The 20,679-nt window shown below is 41.0% G+C and overlaps 1 protein-coding gene across 7 annotated transcripts in view; it reads left to right on the forward strand.

Moving 5' to 3' along the window:
• Nucleotides 1–20,679, forward strand: part of ICA1 (islet cell autoantigen 1) — a 170,125-nt gene that overhangs the window by 13,485 nt on the left and 135,961 nt on the right. For 5 of the 7 annotated variants that reach the window (XM_005678969.3, XM_005678966.3, XM_018047370.1 and 2 more), the window contains exons 2-4: nt 10,446–10,548; nt 14,528–14,693; nt 17,935–18,007. In XM_005678969.3, the coding sequence (XP_005679026.1) occupies nt 10,532–10,548; nt 14,528–14,693; nt 17,935–18,007 (256 nt within the window). In that variant the 5' untranslated portion in view covers nt 10,446–10,531. The remainder of the gene's footprint in view (nt 1–10,445; nt 10,549–14,527; nt 14,694–17,934; nt 18,008–20,679) is intronic. The other 2 variants (XM_018047373.1, XM_018047369.1) reach the window with 1 other exon arrangement.

Raw genomic sequence — 20,679 nt, forward strand, 5'->3', positions numbered from 1 at the left:
GACCGTGGGCTTACAGGCTTTTGTTTTATACTAAGCAGAATATTGGGAGACAAGTTATATTGGCATTGGAAATATTTACTTCAGGATGCGATCTTAATAGAGTTAGGGAATTATTAAGCTTAGTTAACACCTGGATATAATATTTGAGCTGTTTTGAAACGTGAATGATCATTTAAAAATATCCTAAGCCACAATTCATTAACAGAAAATGCAAATTTTAATAGAGACTTGCACATGTAGGTTTAAATGAAAAGTCATCCATCTTTTAGCTGCCTTGAATATGGTTAGAATTCTGCTTTCCTCCCGTAAGATTTGCTGACTCACAAAATTAAAGCATGACTCATAAAATTAAATTATGATGGTGTTTCACATTTGCTTGTGAACTTATGAAATGTCAAAAATCATTTTCAGGAGACTCAAACTCATCTGCAAACAGAACCCATTTAAAGTTCTGTGGAATGCTCAAGTAGTCATAACCTTATCAAAATCTGAAAGGGAAAGCTGGGTGATACCTGAGACATAGGAAAAACACCCATAAAAACTAGTCAGAATCACATTACTTTAACTAATGTCTGGCTTTTGAAGGGATAGAAGATGATTCAACTTCCCACCCTCCACAGGGAACCCTTTTTCTCAACTATGTGTGAACACATTTTGATGAATCAATATTGGAATAATAACAATAAATGCAGTTAGTTATGCCTGGAGGAACTGCTTTAGTTTTTCCTCCCCATTTCTACTGAAACTATTTAGACATTTATACTTAAAACACTTTTCCTTCTCTATGTGGGAAAGAATCTTTCTAGACATGAGAAAAGGGTGAAAGTGTTAGTTCCTCAGGAGTGTCCAACTCTTTGCAGCCTCATGGACTGTAACTCACCAGGTTCCTCTGTCTATGAAATTTTCCAGGCAAGAATACTGGAGTTGGTAGCCATTTCCTTCTCCAGGGCATTTTCCCAACCCAGGGATCAAACCCAGGTCCCCTACAGTGCAGGGGGATCCTTTACTGTCTGAGCCACCAGGGAAGCCCAAGATAAACTTTTTGGGGAAAAGATGAAAAATATATTGAGCAAAATAAGAAAGAAGAACATTATTTTTCTAGCATGGTACCTAGCACCTCTGACAAATGTGTGTTTCTTCTGCTCATTTGGCAGTTCATCAGAAGCCTGTATCTGAGACCTGGTGCTGGAGTCAATTTGCTTTGTTCTCTCTGGATCACAGGTCCCCAGTTGAAAAGGAAGGGGCTTTGTTCTGTTGTTTCTTAACAACCTCTAGATTCTAAGTTATACAACTTATATTACTGCTGCTGCTAAGTCGCTTCAGTCGTGTCCGACTCTGTGCGACCCCCTAGACGGCAGCCCACCAGGCTCCCCCATCCCTGGGATTCTCCAGGCAAGAATACTGGAGTGGGTTGCCATTGCCTTCTCCAACTTATATTAGTTCTGTGGTTATATGTCAGAGAAATGAAACCAGCTATTGAAAACTGGTAGTAGTTCTAGATGAAGTTGTTCTCTGTAAAAACAGAAAGATGGAATGAGGAGAAAATTATATAAATTAGTATCCTGCAAAATTGGAAGTTAAATCCAAGAGACCTGCCACAGGTGTCCATTTGTTATGGAAAGTCGATTAGGAACTCTCTAGCAAAGACAGGACACAGAAGGTGATCACTACATGTGAAATAAACCGCATCAAACATCTACCCTCCAGGAGCTACAAAGTATATCTCAGTGCTGAAAAGTGACTAAAGGTGCTTTCAGAGATTGGTCCCCGTATGTCCCCATGTGTCCCAGGTCACAGCTCTTGTTCTTAAAAGTTGTAGGAATGCACAGCTGCTTATGGTTGGTTGCGTGCATATGCGCGTGTGTGCACATGTACACACACACCCATGCAGTTCTACCGTAGAAGCAGTTTGTTCTTTGCTTTCCGCCTGTCTGGAATAATACCCTCCCAGCATACCCACAGGGCTGCCCAGGTGGCACTAGTGGTAAAGAATCCTCCTGCCAGTACAGGAGATGCAAGAGATGAGGGTTCGATCCCTGGGTCGGAGAGATCCCCTGGAGTAGGGGAAAATGGCACCCCGTGCCAGTCAGTACTCTTCCTGGGAAGTCCCATGGGCAGAGGACCCTGGTGGGCTGCAGTCCATGGGGCCTCAAAGAATGGGACATAACCCTAACTGAACACACATACCCACACACACTCCTGCCCGTCCCCTGGCCAGCAACTACTGATTCTCGGAATCCCAGCCCAGAGGCCGTGTAGGGAGCCAGCCCAGTGCCCTGACCTCTCTTTTCTTCTAACCCTGGGTACCTCCCCCTGCCATGGCACTTACTCCCCATCACAGGAAGCACTCAGCACTCCCTGACTTCAGATTCTCCTGTTCACTTATACACAAGTATCCCTGAAAGTCTGTGGCGGGTAGTGATGGCTAATTTTACAGGGGTTTAATTTTAAAGAATTATTCTGTATTTCATCAGATAATGTGAACTCATTGCTTATGAGCTCTTTCACCATCTTATGTTGCATGAAGAAGAAAAATGACTACCAAACAGTTGATAAGGTATCAGTTGTAGGAGACATCCAGCTTCAGGAAGGTTGCAGTGTGAACATATCTGCACCTGGGATTCAGTGGCATGTGGTGCCATGAAGCTGGTGTTTGGGAATGAGTGATCTTTCTATGGGATGATTCAGACATACCCCCCGCACCTACATATACTGTAAGACTCTGTTCTCGTCTCTTGCAAAGTGTGTTTAAATGCTGGTGTGCACAACAGAATGAAGCACTTTAAGATGGTGACAGTTTTTAGTTAGAAAATACAGATTTTGAATAAGTTAGACAAATGACAAATTTGGCAGTGGTTCTGATCTGCAATTCAAGAGAATCTTCCATATGCTCAGTACAGATTAAGGAAAAGGGGATACTGGACTCAGTTTCAGCTAGGACTCGAGCTAATAGAAAACCTGCTCACTGAAGGAGGAGAAAAACCTAATGTTTAAGTTGGACAAGGAATTAATTTGAGACATGAAAACTGCCCAAGAGACAGGACACACTTAGGAAACATGAGGCAAAAGGAAGCTTACTGTTTCTGTGGGTTGAGAGTATTGGTTTGGTGACATATAACTGCCCATCTTATCTTTACTCTGAGTAAGGGTTGGCTCAAGAACTTTAGACTCTTTGCATAATTCAAATATAATCAGAAGTGCCATCAGCGAACTCCATAAGCTCCTAGAAAAGGGTTGTGGGCCAGAATAAATGTTCAGTGCAGTTGAAGGCAGCCTGTATGGAATGAAAATACTTAACGCATGTTACGTTTCCAAGGAGGAGAATCCAGTATCAGGATTTGAGGCAGCTAAAATTGACTCTTTTTGGAGCAGTGCATCAAATTTGCTTAAACCAGGCTTGCTTTAGTATTCTATGAACCTTGGAGTTATTCAGAAGAAACTTTAGCACATGTGTTGGCCAACCTGTGTGTTCAGAACGGTGTTTCAATAGCTATAGAAAATAGAAACAAGTGGGACAGCTGTGGTCTGTCCACATGGGTAGATAAAATTGAAGAGTCAACACGCCAAGCATGTAAGAAAAGCGGAGATGAGGATGAGCTTAATGATTGCACAGAACCCCTGTACAAAATGTGAACAAAATATCCCTCCTCCCTGTTTGTCCCGATTTCCCCTCGTGGCAAGGTGGTCTCTCAGCCACATGGGTGTATTTGAGGACAGCTCCTGTTTTGAATGCCTGGCCTTAGAGCCTGAGGAAATGGCAACCCGCTCCAGTCTTCTTGCTTTGGAAATCCCATGAACAGAGGAGCCTGGCGGGCTACAGTCCTTGGGGTTGCAAAGAGTCGGACGCAACTGAGCGGCTGAACACACTGGAGCCTGGGGTGGGGATATTACAACTACGTCAAGGTGCAGCCTGGGAAGGTCTTAAGAACATTAGGGTGGTCGTCTTGGTGTCACCCTTAGTGTCTCTGCTCGCCTCAGCGGGTGCCCTACCTTTGAGCAGGGCTACGTCTCTCCCCTTTATTACTTGTCTGCTCTTCCCGTACTCATCCCCCCACCCTCAGGGTTGCTCCATCAGAATTAGGAACTATTCATTGGTCTATTAACTCATGGGCCCCTACTTCTTAGAGTGGGTCTTAATTATTATTGGTTCATCTGCTTTGTCCTCTGGGAGGCAGAGTTTAGTGAGACACAAACACATGTGGTCAGGTGGTGCTGAACTGAACAATATTGGTGCTTTTATTTTTCTCATCATGGGACTCAGAGTCCATAAGTAACTTGATACTTGCTCTTCGTTGCCTATCTCCCAAGGTAAGGTGACCACAAGTAGAAGTTGAGGAAGTCTCTGTGCTATTAACCACCATTTATTTTGGGTTTCTTTCATAAGTGCCTTGTGGCAGAAGTGGAGAAATAGCTTCCTGTGCAGAATCATGAATTGAAGTATTAGCTATTCTTAGACTTTATTTTATTTTATAGGGCAAGTGATATTTTTACAGCAGAATTTACAAATTTGGGGATACATGAAGATTTCTTTAGATGTCTCTTGCAAATGTCAAGAGTCTCCTGGATCTGGAAATTATGTTTGTATTCATCCGTCTTTCCTGCTCAGCTAGCTTTGTCTACTACTATAGCCAATGATCACATGTATCATTTGAGCATTTAAAGTCACTAGTTTCAATGTAAAGTGCACACAAGATTTCAGACTTGATAGAAAATCATGAGTGCAAATATACAATTTGTAATTTTTAAATTGATTGCATGTTGGAATAGTATTTTAGGATATATTGGATTAAATATATATTTAAACATTTTTACCATTTCTTTTAACTTTCTTTTTTTAAAGAATGACTTTTCCTGTTAATCTTTGCTAGGATTGGTATTTTCAACTTTGTGTGTTTGTTTAGAATGTAACCATTCTAAAAGATATGTAGGGTATCTCACAGCTGTTTCTATTTGCCTTTCCCTAATGTACAATGCATTTATTTTCTCATAATTCCCTTTTTATCAGTGTCTTTGTGTATGATTTTGTTCCCATTTGTATACCTTTTATGGTGAGGTGTCTATACATGCCCATTTTTGTTTTAACCTTTTGACTCCCTTCACCCATTTCTCCAACCACTTACTACCCACCTCTGGCAACCACCAGTATGGTATGAGCTTGCTTTTTGTTTGTTTGTTTTTGAATCCACATATAAGAGAGATTAGAATGTATTTGTCTTTCTCTATCTGATGTATCTCACTTAGCGTAATGCCCTTGAAGTGTATTTATGTTGTTGCAAATGGCAAGGTGTCAGTCTTCTTTATGTCTGAATAGTATCCCATTAGGGCTTCCCAGGTGGCTCAGTAGTAAAGAATCTACCTGCTGAGCAGATGTGGGTTCGATCCCTGGGTCAGGAAGATCCCCTAGAAAAGGAAATGGTAACCCACTCCAGTATTCTTGCCTGAAGAATTCCGTGGACAGAGGAGCCTGGTGGGCTACAGTCCATGGGGTCACAAAGAGTCGGACATGACTTAGCATTTAAACAGCAGCAAGCAGCAGCAGGAATATCCCATTTTTTTGTATGTGTTTGTATGCGTATGAATGTGTATACACGTTACAATTTATCCACTCAGGCATCAGTGGACACTAGAAATTTAGCCTGTTTCTGTATCTTGGCTATCATAAATAAGGCTGCAATGAACATGGGGGCGCAGATATCTTTTTGAGTTAGTGTTTTCATTTCAGATAAATAACCGGAGATAGAGCTGCTGGATCGTATGGCAGCCCTACTTTTCATTTCTTGAGGAACTGCCGTTCTGTTTTCTGTAGGGGCTATGCCAGTTTACATTCCCACCACATCCTTGCCAACACTTGCTGTCTCTTGTCTTTTTGATAATAGCCATTCTGACAGGTTTGAGGTGATATCTCACTGTGGTTTTGATTTGTATTTCCCTGATGATTTAGCATATTTCCATGTATCTGTTGGCCATCTGTATGTCTTCTTGGGAAAAATGTCTATTCAGATCTTCTCGTCTTCTAATCAGATTGTTTGATTTTGCTGAGTTGTGTGAGTTCATTATATATTTTGGCTATTACCCCATATCAGATATATGATTTGCAAGTGTTTTCTCCCATTGAGGAGGTTGCCTTACATTAGCTTTTGAGTAAGATGATGTCCCCCTTATTTATTTTTCCTTTTGCTTCTTTGCTTTCGGTGTCAGATTCAAAAAGTTATTGCCAAGACCTACATTAAGGAGATTGCTGCCTATGTTTTCTTCTAGTTTTATGGTTTCAGGTCTTACATTTAAGTCCTTGACCCATTTTTAATTTGCTTTTGTGCATGATGTGAGATAGTAGTCCAGTCAGGTCTTACATTTAAGCCTTTGACCCATTTTTAATTCGGTTTTGTGCATGATGTGAGATAGTAGTCCAGTTTTATTCTTTCGCATATAGCTCTCCACTTTTCCCAACACAACTTTTTGAAGAGACTATTCTTTCCTCCTTGTATATCCTTGTCTCATTTGTCATGAATTAATTGACTGTATATGGATGGGTTTATTCTTTTTATTTTTTTAATGTGACTATTAGATCATTTTAAATTATTTATGTAGCTCATAAAGATCTTCCCTGGTGCTCAGCAGTAAAAAATCCACCTGCCAGTTCAGGAGATGGGTTAGATCCCTGGGTCAGGAAGATCCCCTGGAAAAGGAAATGGCAACCCATTCCAGTATCAATGCCTGGAAAATCCCATGGCCAGAGGAGCCTGATGAGCTACAGTCATGACGTCACAAAAAGTCTAAAATAAACGAATAAATGTAGCTCCTAGTATGAATAAATGTAGCTCTGTTGGACAGAGCTGACCTAGACTATAGGTTCCTTGAGGCCAAAAATGGTGTCTGACACATTAGATAGTCAATGCATGTTTGATATATCAAACTGTTGATGTGAAGTGAATGAATAGATGAGAATTATAATAATTTTTTAAAGTAATGATTTTGACACTGTGGATGAATTTAGGTGATAGTTCAGATGAAATGGATTTTGGCAGGAAGTCGTTAAATGTTTGTTATTTCCCCAGTGAATGGGGCTGAAACATACATTAAAAGAGATGCAAGTTCGGGCGGCAGCTGCTACTCATGAGACATTGAGATCTGCCCTGTACAGGCTAACCTGACTTTGCTACCCACTATTCCTTTGTTCTGCGTGCTAGATTGTTTCAGTTGTGTCCGACTTTGTGAGTCCATTGACGGTAGCCCACCAGGCTCCTCTGGGATACTCCAGGCAAGGACGCTGGAATGGGTTGCCATGCCCTTCTCTCCTTTGTTCTAGTGCCATATATAATACAGAAATTTGTTTAGGAGTGATCCATTTCCAGAGAGAATTTTTCCTGTGTATCGTTTAGCTGTGGTTCTCAGACTTTAATGTGCCTAAAAGTCACTTGCAAAGCCTGTTACAAATGCAGATTCCCAAAGCCATTTCCAGAAATTCTGATTTATTAGGTAAGAGGTGGCTCCCAGGAATCTGCATGTTACCACCCCAGAAGATTCCAGCGTGACCCGTAAACAATACCTTGAGGAACACTGCTGTATGGCAGCATAATTTGGGAGTAGCCTGGAAGTTCAGGTAGAGGGGCAGTTTGCTTAGTGATTTTTTTCCCTTCTCCGGGGGATCTTCCCAACCAGGGATTGAACCCAGGTCTCCTACATTGCAGCCAGATTCTTTACTGTCTGAGCCACCAGGGAAGCCCATTATACTATAAAGAACTCAAATTGTTAAATATTTTAATACTCAAAAGTTGCAGCAAAGGAAACAGCAGTGAAAAGGCAACCTACCGAATGGAAAAAGATTTTGCAAACCATATATTAGATAAGGGGTTAATATCCAGAATATATAAATAACTCCTACAGCGCAATGACAAAATAACTTACTTGATTATCAAAAAAAAAAAAAATAGGTAAAGGACTTGAATAGACATTTCTCCAAAGGAGATATGCAAATTGCCAGTAAGCACATGAAACAATGCTCAGTGTGCATGACATGGTCAGGGAAATGCAAGTCAAAACCACAGTGAGGTACCCCCTCACACCCATTAAGATGGTTGCTGTTGAAAAAAACAACGAAATAATGTGTGTTGGTGAGGATGCAGAGAAATTAGAATAATTGAAGCCCTGTTGGTAGGACTGTAAAATATGCACTTGCTATGGAAAAAAGTACAGAGATTCCTCAAAAACTAAAAAATAGAGCCACTGCTATGGGATCCAGGAATCCCACTTCTGGGTGTATATCTAAAAACGATAAAAATAGGATCTTGAATAGATATTTGCACACTGATCATTCACAGTAGTGAAGATTTGGAAACAATCTAGACTTCCATCAGTGGATGAATGGATTTTAAAAAAAAGTGCTATATATACACAATGGAGGAGTATTTAGCACTAAAAAGGAAGGAAAACCTATCCTGTCCTACGATATGGACGAACCTTGAGGACGTTATGCTAAGTGGGTTGCCATGTCCTCCTTCAGGGGACCCTGGCCCAGGCATCGGACCCACGACCCTTACATCTCTTGCATTAGCAGCTGGGTTCTGTACCACCAGCGCCACCTGGGAAGCCCGGGTGAAAGAAGCAATCATGGAAAGACAAATACTTTAGTATTCCACTTACATGAAGTACCTAAGAGTCAAACTATATAGTAGAGTGATAATTGTCAGGGTCTGGGGGGAGGCAGAAATGGGGAGTTGTTCAGTGCGGGTAGAGTCTCAGTCGTGCAAGATGAAAACATTCTGGAGCTCTGTTATACAACAGTGCACAGATGGTTAACGGCACTGTACTGTTTACTTAAGATTGTTCCAAGGATAGATTTGCTACATGGCTTTTATCATAATACAAAATTGATTAAAAAGTATCAACTATCCTAATAGTTCATGGTGATAAGAAACTCAAGGAAAGAATATCATTTGTTTCCTTGGATAATACCTTATTTTGAGAAATTTTGTTGGAAGCCTTGAGCTACAAAAAATAAATGTGTACTTGCTGTGAAGCTGTGTGGGTGGTGAGAGGAATGGAAGCTTGTGACCTCTCCATGATTTATTAAGTAGAAGGCAAGCCTTACTCATCATGTCATTCCCAAAGCAACGTGTCCAAAAACCTGGATGCTCTCCAGGAGGAAGAGAGATGCTGATTGTGGGATGCTGTCATCTCAAAGGCATCCAACACTCAAGAAAATGTCATCCTTTCTCTCTCCTGTGCCCATACCTGAAGCCTGGAATATCAGCACCTCGATTGCATTTCCCTTAAAATGTTTAAAAAATTCCTTATAAACTCAAATCATTTTAGGGATCCTGGTTGCCAGGATCATTTCTGAAGCAGAGGGAGAACGGTTGGGTTGGTGTTGTTGGAGCAGCCAGAGCCTTCATATGATGAGCATTCACTCTGGCAGCCAGGAAGCCGTCTGTGTCTGGTCAGAGGCCATTCCTTTAGGTAATGCGTTCATCCATTTTGGTAACTGGTAGGCACATGTCGCTGGGTGGGCTGGCTCTTCTCCCCGGGTTTGCCTAGCTGCCGTGACTGGGGCAAATGGTGGTGGTTTAGTTGCTTAGTCATGTCCAAGTCTTTGCAACCCTATGGACTGTAGCACAGCAATCTGTCCATGGGATTTCCTAGGCAAGAATCCTGGAGTGGGTTACCATTTCCGTCTCCGGGGGATATTCCTGATGGAGGGATCGAACCTGGGTCTTCTGCACGGCAGCCGGATTCTTTACCAACTGAGCCACCAGGAAAGCCCAGGGCAAATGGAATGAGGTGCAAAGGCATCAAGTGACTCCCATATTTACTAATGAGATGAAAATACAGTACTGGGTTGATGGAAACTGAAATAATCACATTTTCTTCCTTTGTACCTTTATGGTGTTTTGTTTTGGCTTCTCTTTTTGTTTGCTTTTGTTTCGGCAATGTGCTCGTTTACTTTTCAGAAATATTAATTATGAGAGATTTAAAATCTGCAGAGACCTACAGATGCAGTATACTCATGACCTAGCTTATCAAAGACAACATTGTGGGTACAAAGTCCGTGTATATGCCTCTCAGATAATATTCCCTGTCCCTACTACAGTGGTAGCTGCTGTCTGGAATTTAATGTTTGTCATTCCTAAGCATTTCTTTATACCTTCACTATATAATGCTTGTATATTTTAATAGTACAGAGTATTGCTTGCATGTTATGGTCTCATATATTCTGTAGTCTTCTGCAACCTGCCCTTGTCATTCAGCCTGCTTGTTTACTTCTCAAACCTCATTTGGGATGTTTCGAAGCAGTGTTACTTAGCTAAACTACTCCAGATGCTGGGGTACAGTGTTACTGTGGAGTAGTGTTTGGCTCCTAAAATGGCTTAGATTGAAAAATGTTATGTGTCAAATTAACCTAATAGTAGTATAGTGTGTAACTGTTCAATGTATTTGTTTTATTTCAGGTTATAATGTAACTTATGCTCTCGTGCTTTTTCCCTGCCCCTTCTCCCCAAATCATCAACAGTAGAAAAAAGAAGGAGGAGGAACCATGTCAGGACACAAATGGTAAATAATTTGTTGTCTCTTCTGAATTGGGGGAGGCTGTTTAAAAAGGAAAGCATGTAATATATACTCAATAAATATCTACTGAATGGAAAAATCAGGAGTCACAATGGCAGTGAATAACCTATTAGCCTTCAGCCAGTGCTGAATATGTGCTGTGCCGTGCTTGGTCTCCCAGTCGTGTCCGACTCTTTGCGACCCCACGGACTGTAGCCCACCAGTCTCCTCTCTCCATGGGATTCTCCAGGCAAGAATACTGGAGTGGGCTGCCATGCCCTCCTCAGAGGATCTTCCCAACCCAGGGATCCAAGCCAGGTCTCCTGCATTGCAGGTGGATTCTTTACCATCTGAGCCACCAACAAAGCCCCCATGCTGAGTACAGTCAAGTTCCGTATCCCTACTAAATGTAATATGAAAAGCAATAACCAAAAAGATTCTCTGAGAAATTCATTTACATGGAAATTTTTTTCTTGGGAATCTAGTGATAGCTTTTCTTACCATCATCTTTTCAGTGTAATGAGTTGATACATTTTTCAATCTCTGTCTTATTTACAACTTTTAATATTAGAGTTATAAGGGAATTTTCTATAGGGCAGCTATAAAATAATAATGTAACTGTATAATGACAAAAATAACTCAGACTCATTAATTAATAACTCAGAAGTCATTAATAGTCATGACTTCAATCTTCATGAACATCCAGGAACCAGTCATTGCTGGAAATAGATGATGCTGAATAAAACAGATGTGGTCCTCACACGGCAATATTAGCACTGCCATTCACATGCCTATAACTAATCTAAGCATCATGTTAAATTGCTTATAAATTCAGGTCTGCTATAAGCAGTGTTTCTGAACCCTTTTGAAACCTTGATCCACCAGTCAAGGTGATCTTTGTAATGCTTTACCTCCTTTAATTTGAATCATGAAAAAATACAGTGCCTATTTTCATTTTTCAATGGTACAATTAATTATAATAAAGACTATACTTTTTAATCCCTCCTGTCTCAGTAGAGAAGCAGTCAGGTCCAGCTCCTCAGTAATATCAAAAGTCACACTTTAAAAGAATTTTGCATGTCTTAAAATGTAATGAGCTTTAAAACGTAATTAATAAACAGCTAAGGGATTTTGTTTCCCTGAGTATCCCCATTTGACAACTCTCTAAGAGTTGTCAAACTGTTTTTTTTTTTAATTGTTCCATCTTGCCTCATTAAGACAAACGGATGGCTTCATCCCCTGACCCTCGTAATGGCTGACATATCTTGGCAGCAGGCACAGAGAAGCAGGTGGTTAAGTCCCCCACTTAACCACCTGGGAGAGCCCCAGGAGGTGGGCCCTTCCCCAGAGCCTTTCTCCCATTTACCTTTCGAAGCCACTTTACCACTTGCTACTGAAATGTGAGGGCTGCAGAGAACATTGAAATGCACGCTGTGCTGCGATTTTGAAGCTTGGATTTTAATCCTCTGTGATTCTGGACAATATTCTTAACATTTTGAAACCTGAGATTCCTCATTTGTTAAATGACAGGAGTGAAGGGTGTTGACTAGATCTCCAAAGACCTTTCCCCGCCCCCCCAAAATGAAAATTTTTTTAAATCTATGACCTTTGACAAAAAAAAAAAAAAACAATAGAAGTCCACCCTACTCCCCACTCTTGAAAATTCCTTTCCCTTGAAATAGCCACAGTTTTGGGAAGCATATTCTTCCCATCTCTTCTTTCAGCTGCTCTGGGTGTCTGTTGCTTTGCATGGGCTTTCTCTAGTTGCAGTAAGCGGGGGCTGCCCTTTGTTGCGGTACACGGTCTTCTGGTTGTGGTGGCCTCTTGTTGCAGAGCACAGACTCTGAAGTGAGTGTAGCGATGGCACGCTAGAGTGTGCAGGCTTCAGTAGTTGCGGCACACGGGCTCAGCAGTCATGGCACACAGCCTTAGTTGCTCCGTAGCATGTGGAATCTTCCTGGACCAGGAATCGAACCCATGTCCCCTGCACTAGCAGGCAGGTTCCTAATCACGGGACCACCAGGAAAGTCCTCTTCCCATCTTTTTAACGCACATAGTATGTAGAAGGATTATCTTTTATGCAAAAGTTAGACATATTTTCATTTCCTTTTCTCTGATTTAAGCTCATAATAAAACCTTTTAATTTGCATTTAATTTTAAATAATTATCTATATTTAAGATGTGCAACATGATATTATGATATACATAGTGAAATCATTACTGCAGGTAAGCTATTTAACATATCATCTCCTTTATAGTTACTGCTTTTTGTGTGTGATGAGTGCGCATGAAGAGTAATGCTCCCCTCCTAGCCTGTTTGCAGTGTTCAATACAATGTGTTCAATTATTAAGTGTGGTCATCGTGCCTATACGTTTGATATCTAGACATATTCCCAACTTTGAAATAATGCAGAAAGATATAAACTATAATCCTTTGCCTCTTTCCAAAAATAACCATTGCTAAGGAAGTCATCTGAAACTCTGATTTTTTTAAGAACAAGTGTGTGAATCAAAACTTGTAAATGTTATCCGGCAAGATAGTATAAATCATCAAGGTTTGAGATACATATTTCGGTGTAATAGTATAAAGCAATTTCTGCTTTAGAACCCAAGTCTGGCACATTTGAGTGCTGATCGGATGGGATGGAAGAAGTTATGTGTCTGCAGAGGGAGACACCTGGGGGTCCCATGTGAGCTTCTGGATGGGAACCCTAGACACACAGGAGGTGGGGACAAAACCAGGAAGGATGGAGCCCCACGGCAAGCTTTCTGTCAGTGTTTGGGTACCCTGGGCACTTTTACAGAATTCCACTTCATTTTCAGTTGAGCTTTTTCTAATTTCTTCTTGACACCCCTTTTTAAAAAAACTTTTTATTTTGTATTGGGATATTAACAAGCCGATTAACAATGTTGTGATAGTTTCAGGTGAACAGCAAAAGTCAGCCATACATATACATGTATTCATTCTCCCCCAAACTCCCATCCCATCCATATAACTGAGCAGAGTTTCCTGTGCTATACGGTAGGTCCTTGTTGGTTATCTATTCTAAAAACAGTCGTGTGTACATGTCCATCCCAAAGTCCCCAACTATTCCTCTCCCTCACCCTTCACGCAGGAACCGTTTGTTCCGTCTCTGAGTCTATTAGTGACACGCTTTTGGATGTGATCTTCGCTGTGCTTTTCCTGAAGAATAGCTTCCTATCTGTATTTTAACCATCTATGTTTAAGAAATTAACGTTTTAATATGAAATGTCCATAACCAATTAAAAAAATTTTTTTTTCAAAAGTTTGTGTGTCTGCAGTAAAAACACTTGACATGAGAGCTACCGTTTTAACACAATTTTAAGTGTAGAATACAGTGCTGTGAACTACAGGCACCATGAATTGCAGGCACATGGTTGTACAGCCGATCTCTAGAACTTAACTCGTCTTGCACCGCTGAAATTTTATACCTGTCGATCAGTAATTTCCCCTTTCCTCCTCCCTGTCCGGCATCAGGGAACCACCACTCTGTCCTCTGATTCTATGAGTTTGACTATGTGAGGGACCTCTGTGACAGCTTTCAAGTATGCAATTTTGCAGGCCCTTATCTCTACTTTTCTGCCATCACTTCAGTGTTGGCTGCAGTGCAGACTGGAGAGAACTTTGGTGTTCGGCTTTATCTCTGACTCCCTCGGGTGCTTGAGGCAGTCCCCTTGGCTGGCTTGGTTTCCCTTTCTCCGTTTCTCCAGTCTTTCAATATCTGAAGTTCTCAAGCTTGAGTTTCTTGGTTTCCTGCCAAAGTTTCCTAATTTCCTCACTAACTTTTAAGGTTTTGGTGTAAAACTTAGACTTGATTAACCTTTTGGTGTAATAACCATGTAAGAAAGCACTTCTGTGTTTAGTAACGTTGTGAATGTTTGGATACATTTGTTTGTGCTCTGATGTCTTTAATCTTTTTGAAATTCGTGAGTAAAACATCTCTTTGAATGCCTATGCCTTTAGCAGTTATCCCTGGGACTTACACAATCGATATCCCCAAGACAAGTCAGTTGTGAATAAGATGCAGCAGAAGTATTGGGAAACCAAGCAAGCCTTTATTAAAGCCACGGGGAAGAAAGAAGATGAGCATGTCGTTGCCTCCGACGCAGACCTGGACGCCAAGCTAGAGGTGAGTGCTTCATGGCCCTTGACCCCTGTATGGCCGTCCTGCTAGGGACAGAATCTGAGAGTGTATTCACAGAAGCAAGCATATAGGTGTGCTTTGTATTTGAAAACATATCGCAAACAAACTCATTTATGAGGAAAATCTAGGATCAGATCAACTGAATTCCAGCATATTTTTTTAAACCCACAATTCTTCTGTAACCACCAGTATACCTCAGTTAATTCATTTTTTAAGCACCTTATTGGAATGCATGAAATGTGGTAAATTCTCAATAAATGTTTGTTGAAAAACATTAACTCAAAGAGCCAGTGCTGTTATAGATAGCTAGGGTCAGACAAATGGTTACATTTAAAGAAAAAAAAAAAAGGATGACAGCAAAAAGTCCTGGAACATGAGTCTAATAAGGTTGTGTTGAATCCTGGAAAATTCAGGAATGAATTAACTAATAGTTAGACTAGTTAATAACACAGTAAGCTGAATTAGTAGCTGATTGGCTCTCAAATAACTGGTGAAAGGGCCACTAATTTCCTACCTTGCTGGACATTCTGCTGATACTTTAGATCAAAATTTAAAAAGCATTTGCTGTACATCAGAAGCTAACACAACATTGTAAACCAGCTATACTCCCAAAAAAATTAATTTAAAAAAATTTAAAAGCATACTTATCACTTCTGTGAATGAGAGGGCACAGAGAGAAATAATGTGTTATGTGGTCTGATAAGAATTGAGAGTGATATCAAAACATAAGCTACAATTCATGAGCTGAACACTTAATGAGAGGAAGGTCAAATGTTCAAGGTTTCAAAAAGCGTTCTGAGAAGGGTAGGGCCAGGATGGTGCAAACCATGCTTCTTCTGGGAAAGAGAGGCTGAAGGGGAGATGTTAGTCACCGATTCTCTGGGATGGGCTGTCACATGGAAGAGGATAAGGTTCATTCATCCTGTGTACCTGAGGAAAGAGCTAGACCCAGGGCCATTATTCCCAGAACTCACCTCTCATGGAATTATCTCGTGTTCGTTTGCCTGCCCTCTCTCCATCAGGGGTCAGATTCCATGTCAGCTTTATTCACTATTGTATGCTCAGCCAGACACACAGCACACATTCAGTAAGTATCAGTGAATAAGTATGCGCGGAAATACAAGTAACATGAGTTCCCAACCCTCTCTCCTGTCAGTGGGATAGTTCTAACTGAAGCTGGGCTTGACAGAGATGCTCTAATAGAGATTCCTGCAGCAGAGAAAAGAAGAACCAGGAGGCCTCTATTCTTTTTTTTTTTTTTTAAGAGATAATATACTTTTGGAAGGGGGTTGCCATGTCCTGTGGCATGTGGGATCTTAGTTCTCTAAGCAGAAATTGAACCTGCATCCCCTGAACTGGAAGCATGGAGTCTTAACCACTGGGCCACCAGGGATGTCCCAAGGCCTCTATTCTGATTTTAGTATTCTAAATAGAATTGAAATGATAAGTTGTATATGCTTCTCACATCTTATAGATTTATTTTTTCCTTTTAACAACCTAGTAGTAATACAAGCATTATTCAAATTTAGTATGTTAATTTCTAGTATGTGAAACAAAATACAGTAATTTTATGTTTATATCTAGGCTCTTGCAGCAGCATTTCAGGCTTCCCAAGTACTCTTGCCTGGAAAATCCCACGGACGGAGGAGCCTGGAAGGCTGCAGTCCATGGGGTCGCTGAGGGTCGGATACAACTGAGCAACTTCACTTTCGCTTTTCACTTTCATACATTGGAGAAGGAAATGGCAACCCACTCCAGCGTTCTTGCCTTGAGAATCCCAGGGACGGGGGAGCTTGGTGGGCTGCCATCTATGGGGTCGCACAGAGTCAGACACGACTGAAGTGACTTAGTAGTAGTAGTAGTAGTAGGTGGCACTAGTGGTAAAGAACACACCTGCCAATGCAGGTTGACGAAAGAGGCACAGATTCCATCCCTGGGTCGGGAAGATCCCCTGGGGGAGGGCGTGGCAACCCACTCTAGTACACTTCCCTGGGAAATCCACGGACTGAGGAGCCTGGCGGCTGCAGTCCATGAGGACGCAGAGTCAGACACTGAAGCACGCAGTCGGAGCCGGAAGCAACTTAGCATGCACGCACGCATACTCTACGTGACCAAGATTTATCATATTAAGCATTTGTAAGAGTGGTTTTTAATCTTTTCAGTATATATGCATATGTCCATTTTTATTAGAACATTTGGTCATATTTATCATGAAGCCAGCCTTCTGTTTTGACTCAAACAATGAAGTGCTTTGTAACACCAGTTGTAACGGCTACCTCACCATGGCCAGTAAGCCAGGGGAGAGGGAGAGGAGCCTTGCACTCCTTTCCCTGGTGGCTCTTCAGAGGCACAGCTTTGTCTGCCAGGTGTTTTAATTGATACCAGCACTGGTCTCTGAGTCAGTGGACAGAGGGTGGAGAAAGTGTGATGTCTCTGGACTATCTGCTCTCCTTTAAAAAAAAAAATTGGAGTATAGTTGATTTACAACTGTTTTATCTTCTCTTGAACTGTCTCTATTTCTGAAGCAAAGACCAGAAATTAAAATCTAGTTAAATTATTCCCCCCATAGCCCACCTGCTTTCCCCTTAATTTTCTCTGTTATGGCCGTAGCATGACATATTAGGTTTCTTCCACATGTATTTTATGAAATAATTGGGAAAAGGAGTGATAGGGGCTGCTAGCTAAACTCCATTTTACCAGATGTCTTCAAAGCAGACAGAACATTCAGCTGATTGATTTTTGTTTGTTTTTATAGAGTTGTTTAAGTATGCATTAGGATCATAGAATAAGCTAGCGTCGTGTTTTAAATATGATGCTTAATTGACAGATCCTCCATTTGGAAAAAAAGACAGCAAGTGGTAAAAAGAAATAAATTAGATTATGAATGAATATTGGGTCTCTGGTTTACCAAGTCCCCTAATGGGCCCTGCACTTAGAATTCCTGTTTTTCAGCTATTATTTGAGTAGTCTGGAGGAAATCATCTTCCTGCAGATCTCATTTTAGATTGCAGACATGATGAATTCTAATAAATATAGAAAAACAGGAGCATGTTTAAAAGCTTTGGTCACATTTTCTGTTTAGTACATCACATAACACCAAGCACACTTAGGCATATGATCTTGTTTTTAGTGGGCAAATCAGACATTATGGTTATATTCAGTGTAATTGTTTTTTATTTCACTGCTGCCTGTTTTATTTAGCATTTTGTTTGTATTTTTATTATAGCTGTTTCACTCAATTCAGAGAACCTGTCTGGACTTGTCTAAAGCAATTGTACTCTATCAAAAGAGAATATGTTGTAAGTATGCCTTAAGTATGAATATTGACCAAATAGACAGTAAGATATTGGATATTTTGCCTTAATGTATAATTTTATATGTTTAGGAGGCAAGACAAGAAAACAAATGTTTCAGGGTGTCTGTCTTTGCTGTTTAATTGGTAGGTTGGGGTATTTAAAAATTTTATCAGAAATTCTTCACATAGGCTGTTCATCTCTCAGTGCAAGTACAATAACAGAGGAGATTTGCATTGAGTCTACCATGGATAAGCATGTGCCACTTCTTTTCCTAGTTATAAAAAAGTTTTCTCAGTTTTATATCATGGGATTTAAAATTTTGGAGCTGTTACCATTTGATTGCCTAGGCTCTCTCATGTCCAGTTTTGTTCCTTTTAAAATGACCAGATGAAGAGAGAAGGCTCATACAGTTAATCCATTGACTATATTTTGTTGACAGCACTTCTTCCTGAACATTTTTTAATGTCAGATAGATACTGGTTTTTTTAGGGAATAAGATTTTCCTATGGTCATCCCATCTTAAAATCATTACCAACAGAGCTGTGTCTGAAATGCTAAATATCAAGTTGTATGTTACTTTGTTTTTGAATTTCCATGTGGAGATTGTTTAAGAGTACAATTTCTGTATTTCTGAGACTAAACGATGAGAAGTTTGTTTCTGACTCCTAAAACCCCTTTCCAGTAATGACAAATTAACAGTTGGCCATTTTCCTTTATTAGTAATCTTTTATGAAGACTCTTTTGTGGAAGTACAAAATCATAGGATTTAGAGGCAAAATTTGGAAAATTATCTGTGTTACCATTTACCAGATATTTGAGCTAAGATGTCTCCAGCGCTATCACGCCATAGTCTTCAGGTATGAGACAGGCCAGACACATGGCACACTGCCTCTGACATTTCTCTGTCCCACATCCCGTCAGTCACAGGTGCTTTGCTGGTCAGTTTTGCCAGCTCACTTGCTTCCCGGTTCTCTTTCCTCTGCCTCTTCATGCTACTGCCTTCATTCAGGCCACCGTCATCACTGTCTTCCTTGATTGGCTGCATCAGCTGCCTAACCGGTCTCCCTGCCCCTGCTTTTGCCTCCTCCAGCTCATCATCCACGTTGCAGTCAGAGAGCGCTCAGCCATCTCCTGGAGCTCCCAGGGGTCAAAGCTGGAGTAATCTGAGCAACAACATAAATGATGAATAGTGTTAGCTTATAACCCATGAAGTGAGATAATGTCCATCAAGTGTGTGCCCAGAAAGAAGCAAAGAAACGGAGGAGAAGAAATAGTTCTTCCTTACAAAATAGTTGCGATTAATCTAGAAAGAATGAGGGAACCACCAAATCACCTAATGGTTTTTCCGTCACACCCACAGAAAGAATTGTGACACGCATGATTCCCGGAAAGATGTTACAGTTAGTGAGTGAAAGTTTGAAAAGAGACTGCATCTTCGTACAGTCTTCTGAATTTACTCCCAAGATTTTTAACAGTTACGAAAGGAAAAAGAATCTTAATTTTACAGTGGGGAAATCCAATGACATGACGTGAACGAAATGATAGGGGTTAGTTAACGTCACCAGTAATGACGCGTGTTGATCTTCTGTAGCCCTGATATCTTACACTGAGAAGGAGACTCCATCTCTGCTGTTTCCTTCCCCTAAACCTATAACCCCAGTCTAATCGTGAGGAAGCAAACAAACCCAAATAGAGGACAGACCACAAAACACCTGACCAGTACTCTTAAAGGGCACCAAGGTCATAAAAGTCGAGAAAGACAGAGAAACTGGCACGGGTTGAAGGAGACCAAGCAGACTTGACAACTCAATGCAATGTGGGAGCCTGGAACAGAAAAGGGGCATTAATGGGAAAACTAGGAAAATTCACTAAGATTGTAGTTTAAATAGTAATACTGTATCAGTGGTATTTTCCTAGTTTTGATCAGTGTACAACAGTTACATGGATTTCCCTGGTGGCTCAGTGGTAAAGAATCCACCTACCAAACCAGGATATGTGGTTTTGATCCTGGGTCGGGAAGATCTCCTGGAGAAAGAAACGGCAACCCACTCTAGTATTCTTGCCGGGGAAATCCCATGGACAGAGGAGCCTGGCATGCCCAGTCTATGGGGTCACAAAGAGTCGGACATGACTTAGCAACTAAACAACCACAACAACAGCCATGGTTGTGTACGATGCTAACGTTAGGGGAAGAAGGTTGCACAGGAACTCTGTATCCTATTTACAGTTTTCCTATCAGCCTAAAATTATTTCAAAATAAAGTTTTTTTTTTTTAAAGTACATTGGATCATATTGTTCTTCTGCTGAGAAGCCTCCAGTATCACTTAATGTAAGATGTACACTTCCATACCACGGGTTACAAATTGCTACTGGATCTGACCCTGCTCACCTCTCCAGCCACTTCCTCCATCTGGGATGTCCCTGCCCTCATTGTCTCAAGTGGCCCCTTATCCCAAAGCTCAGCTTATTGTTCTCCTGCTCAGAGACACCTTGCATGACCATCCAGCCCAAAACAGTTACCTGTCACTCTCTCTTACGACCCCCACCCCCACTCCCATCTTACCTGGCATTTTACTTTTTGTGTGTTGAGTTTGAGTTTTGTATTTTTTAATTCTGTCTCCTGTTCCTTGAACCTAAGCTGCATCAGCAGGGTCCTCATGTGTCTCGTCCAACTC

The sequence above is a fragment of the Capra hircus genome, chromosome 4 (genome assembly GCF_001704415.2).
Source record: "Capra hircus breed San Clemente chromosome 4, ASM170441v1, whole genome shotgun sequence".
Taxonomy (NCBI): Eukaryota; Metazoa; Chordata; class Mammalia; order Artiodactyla; family Bovidae; genus Capra; species Capra hircus.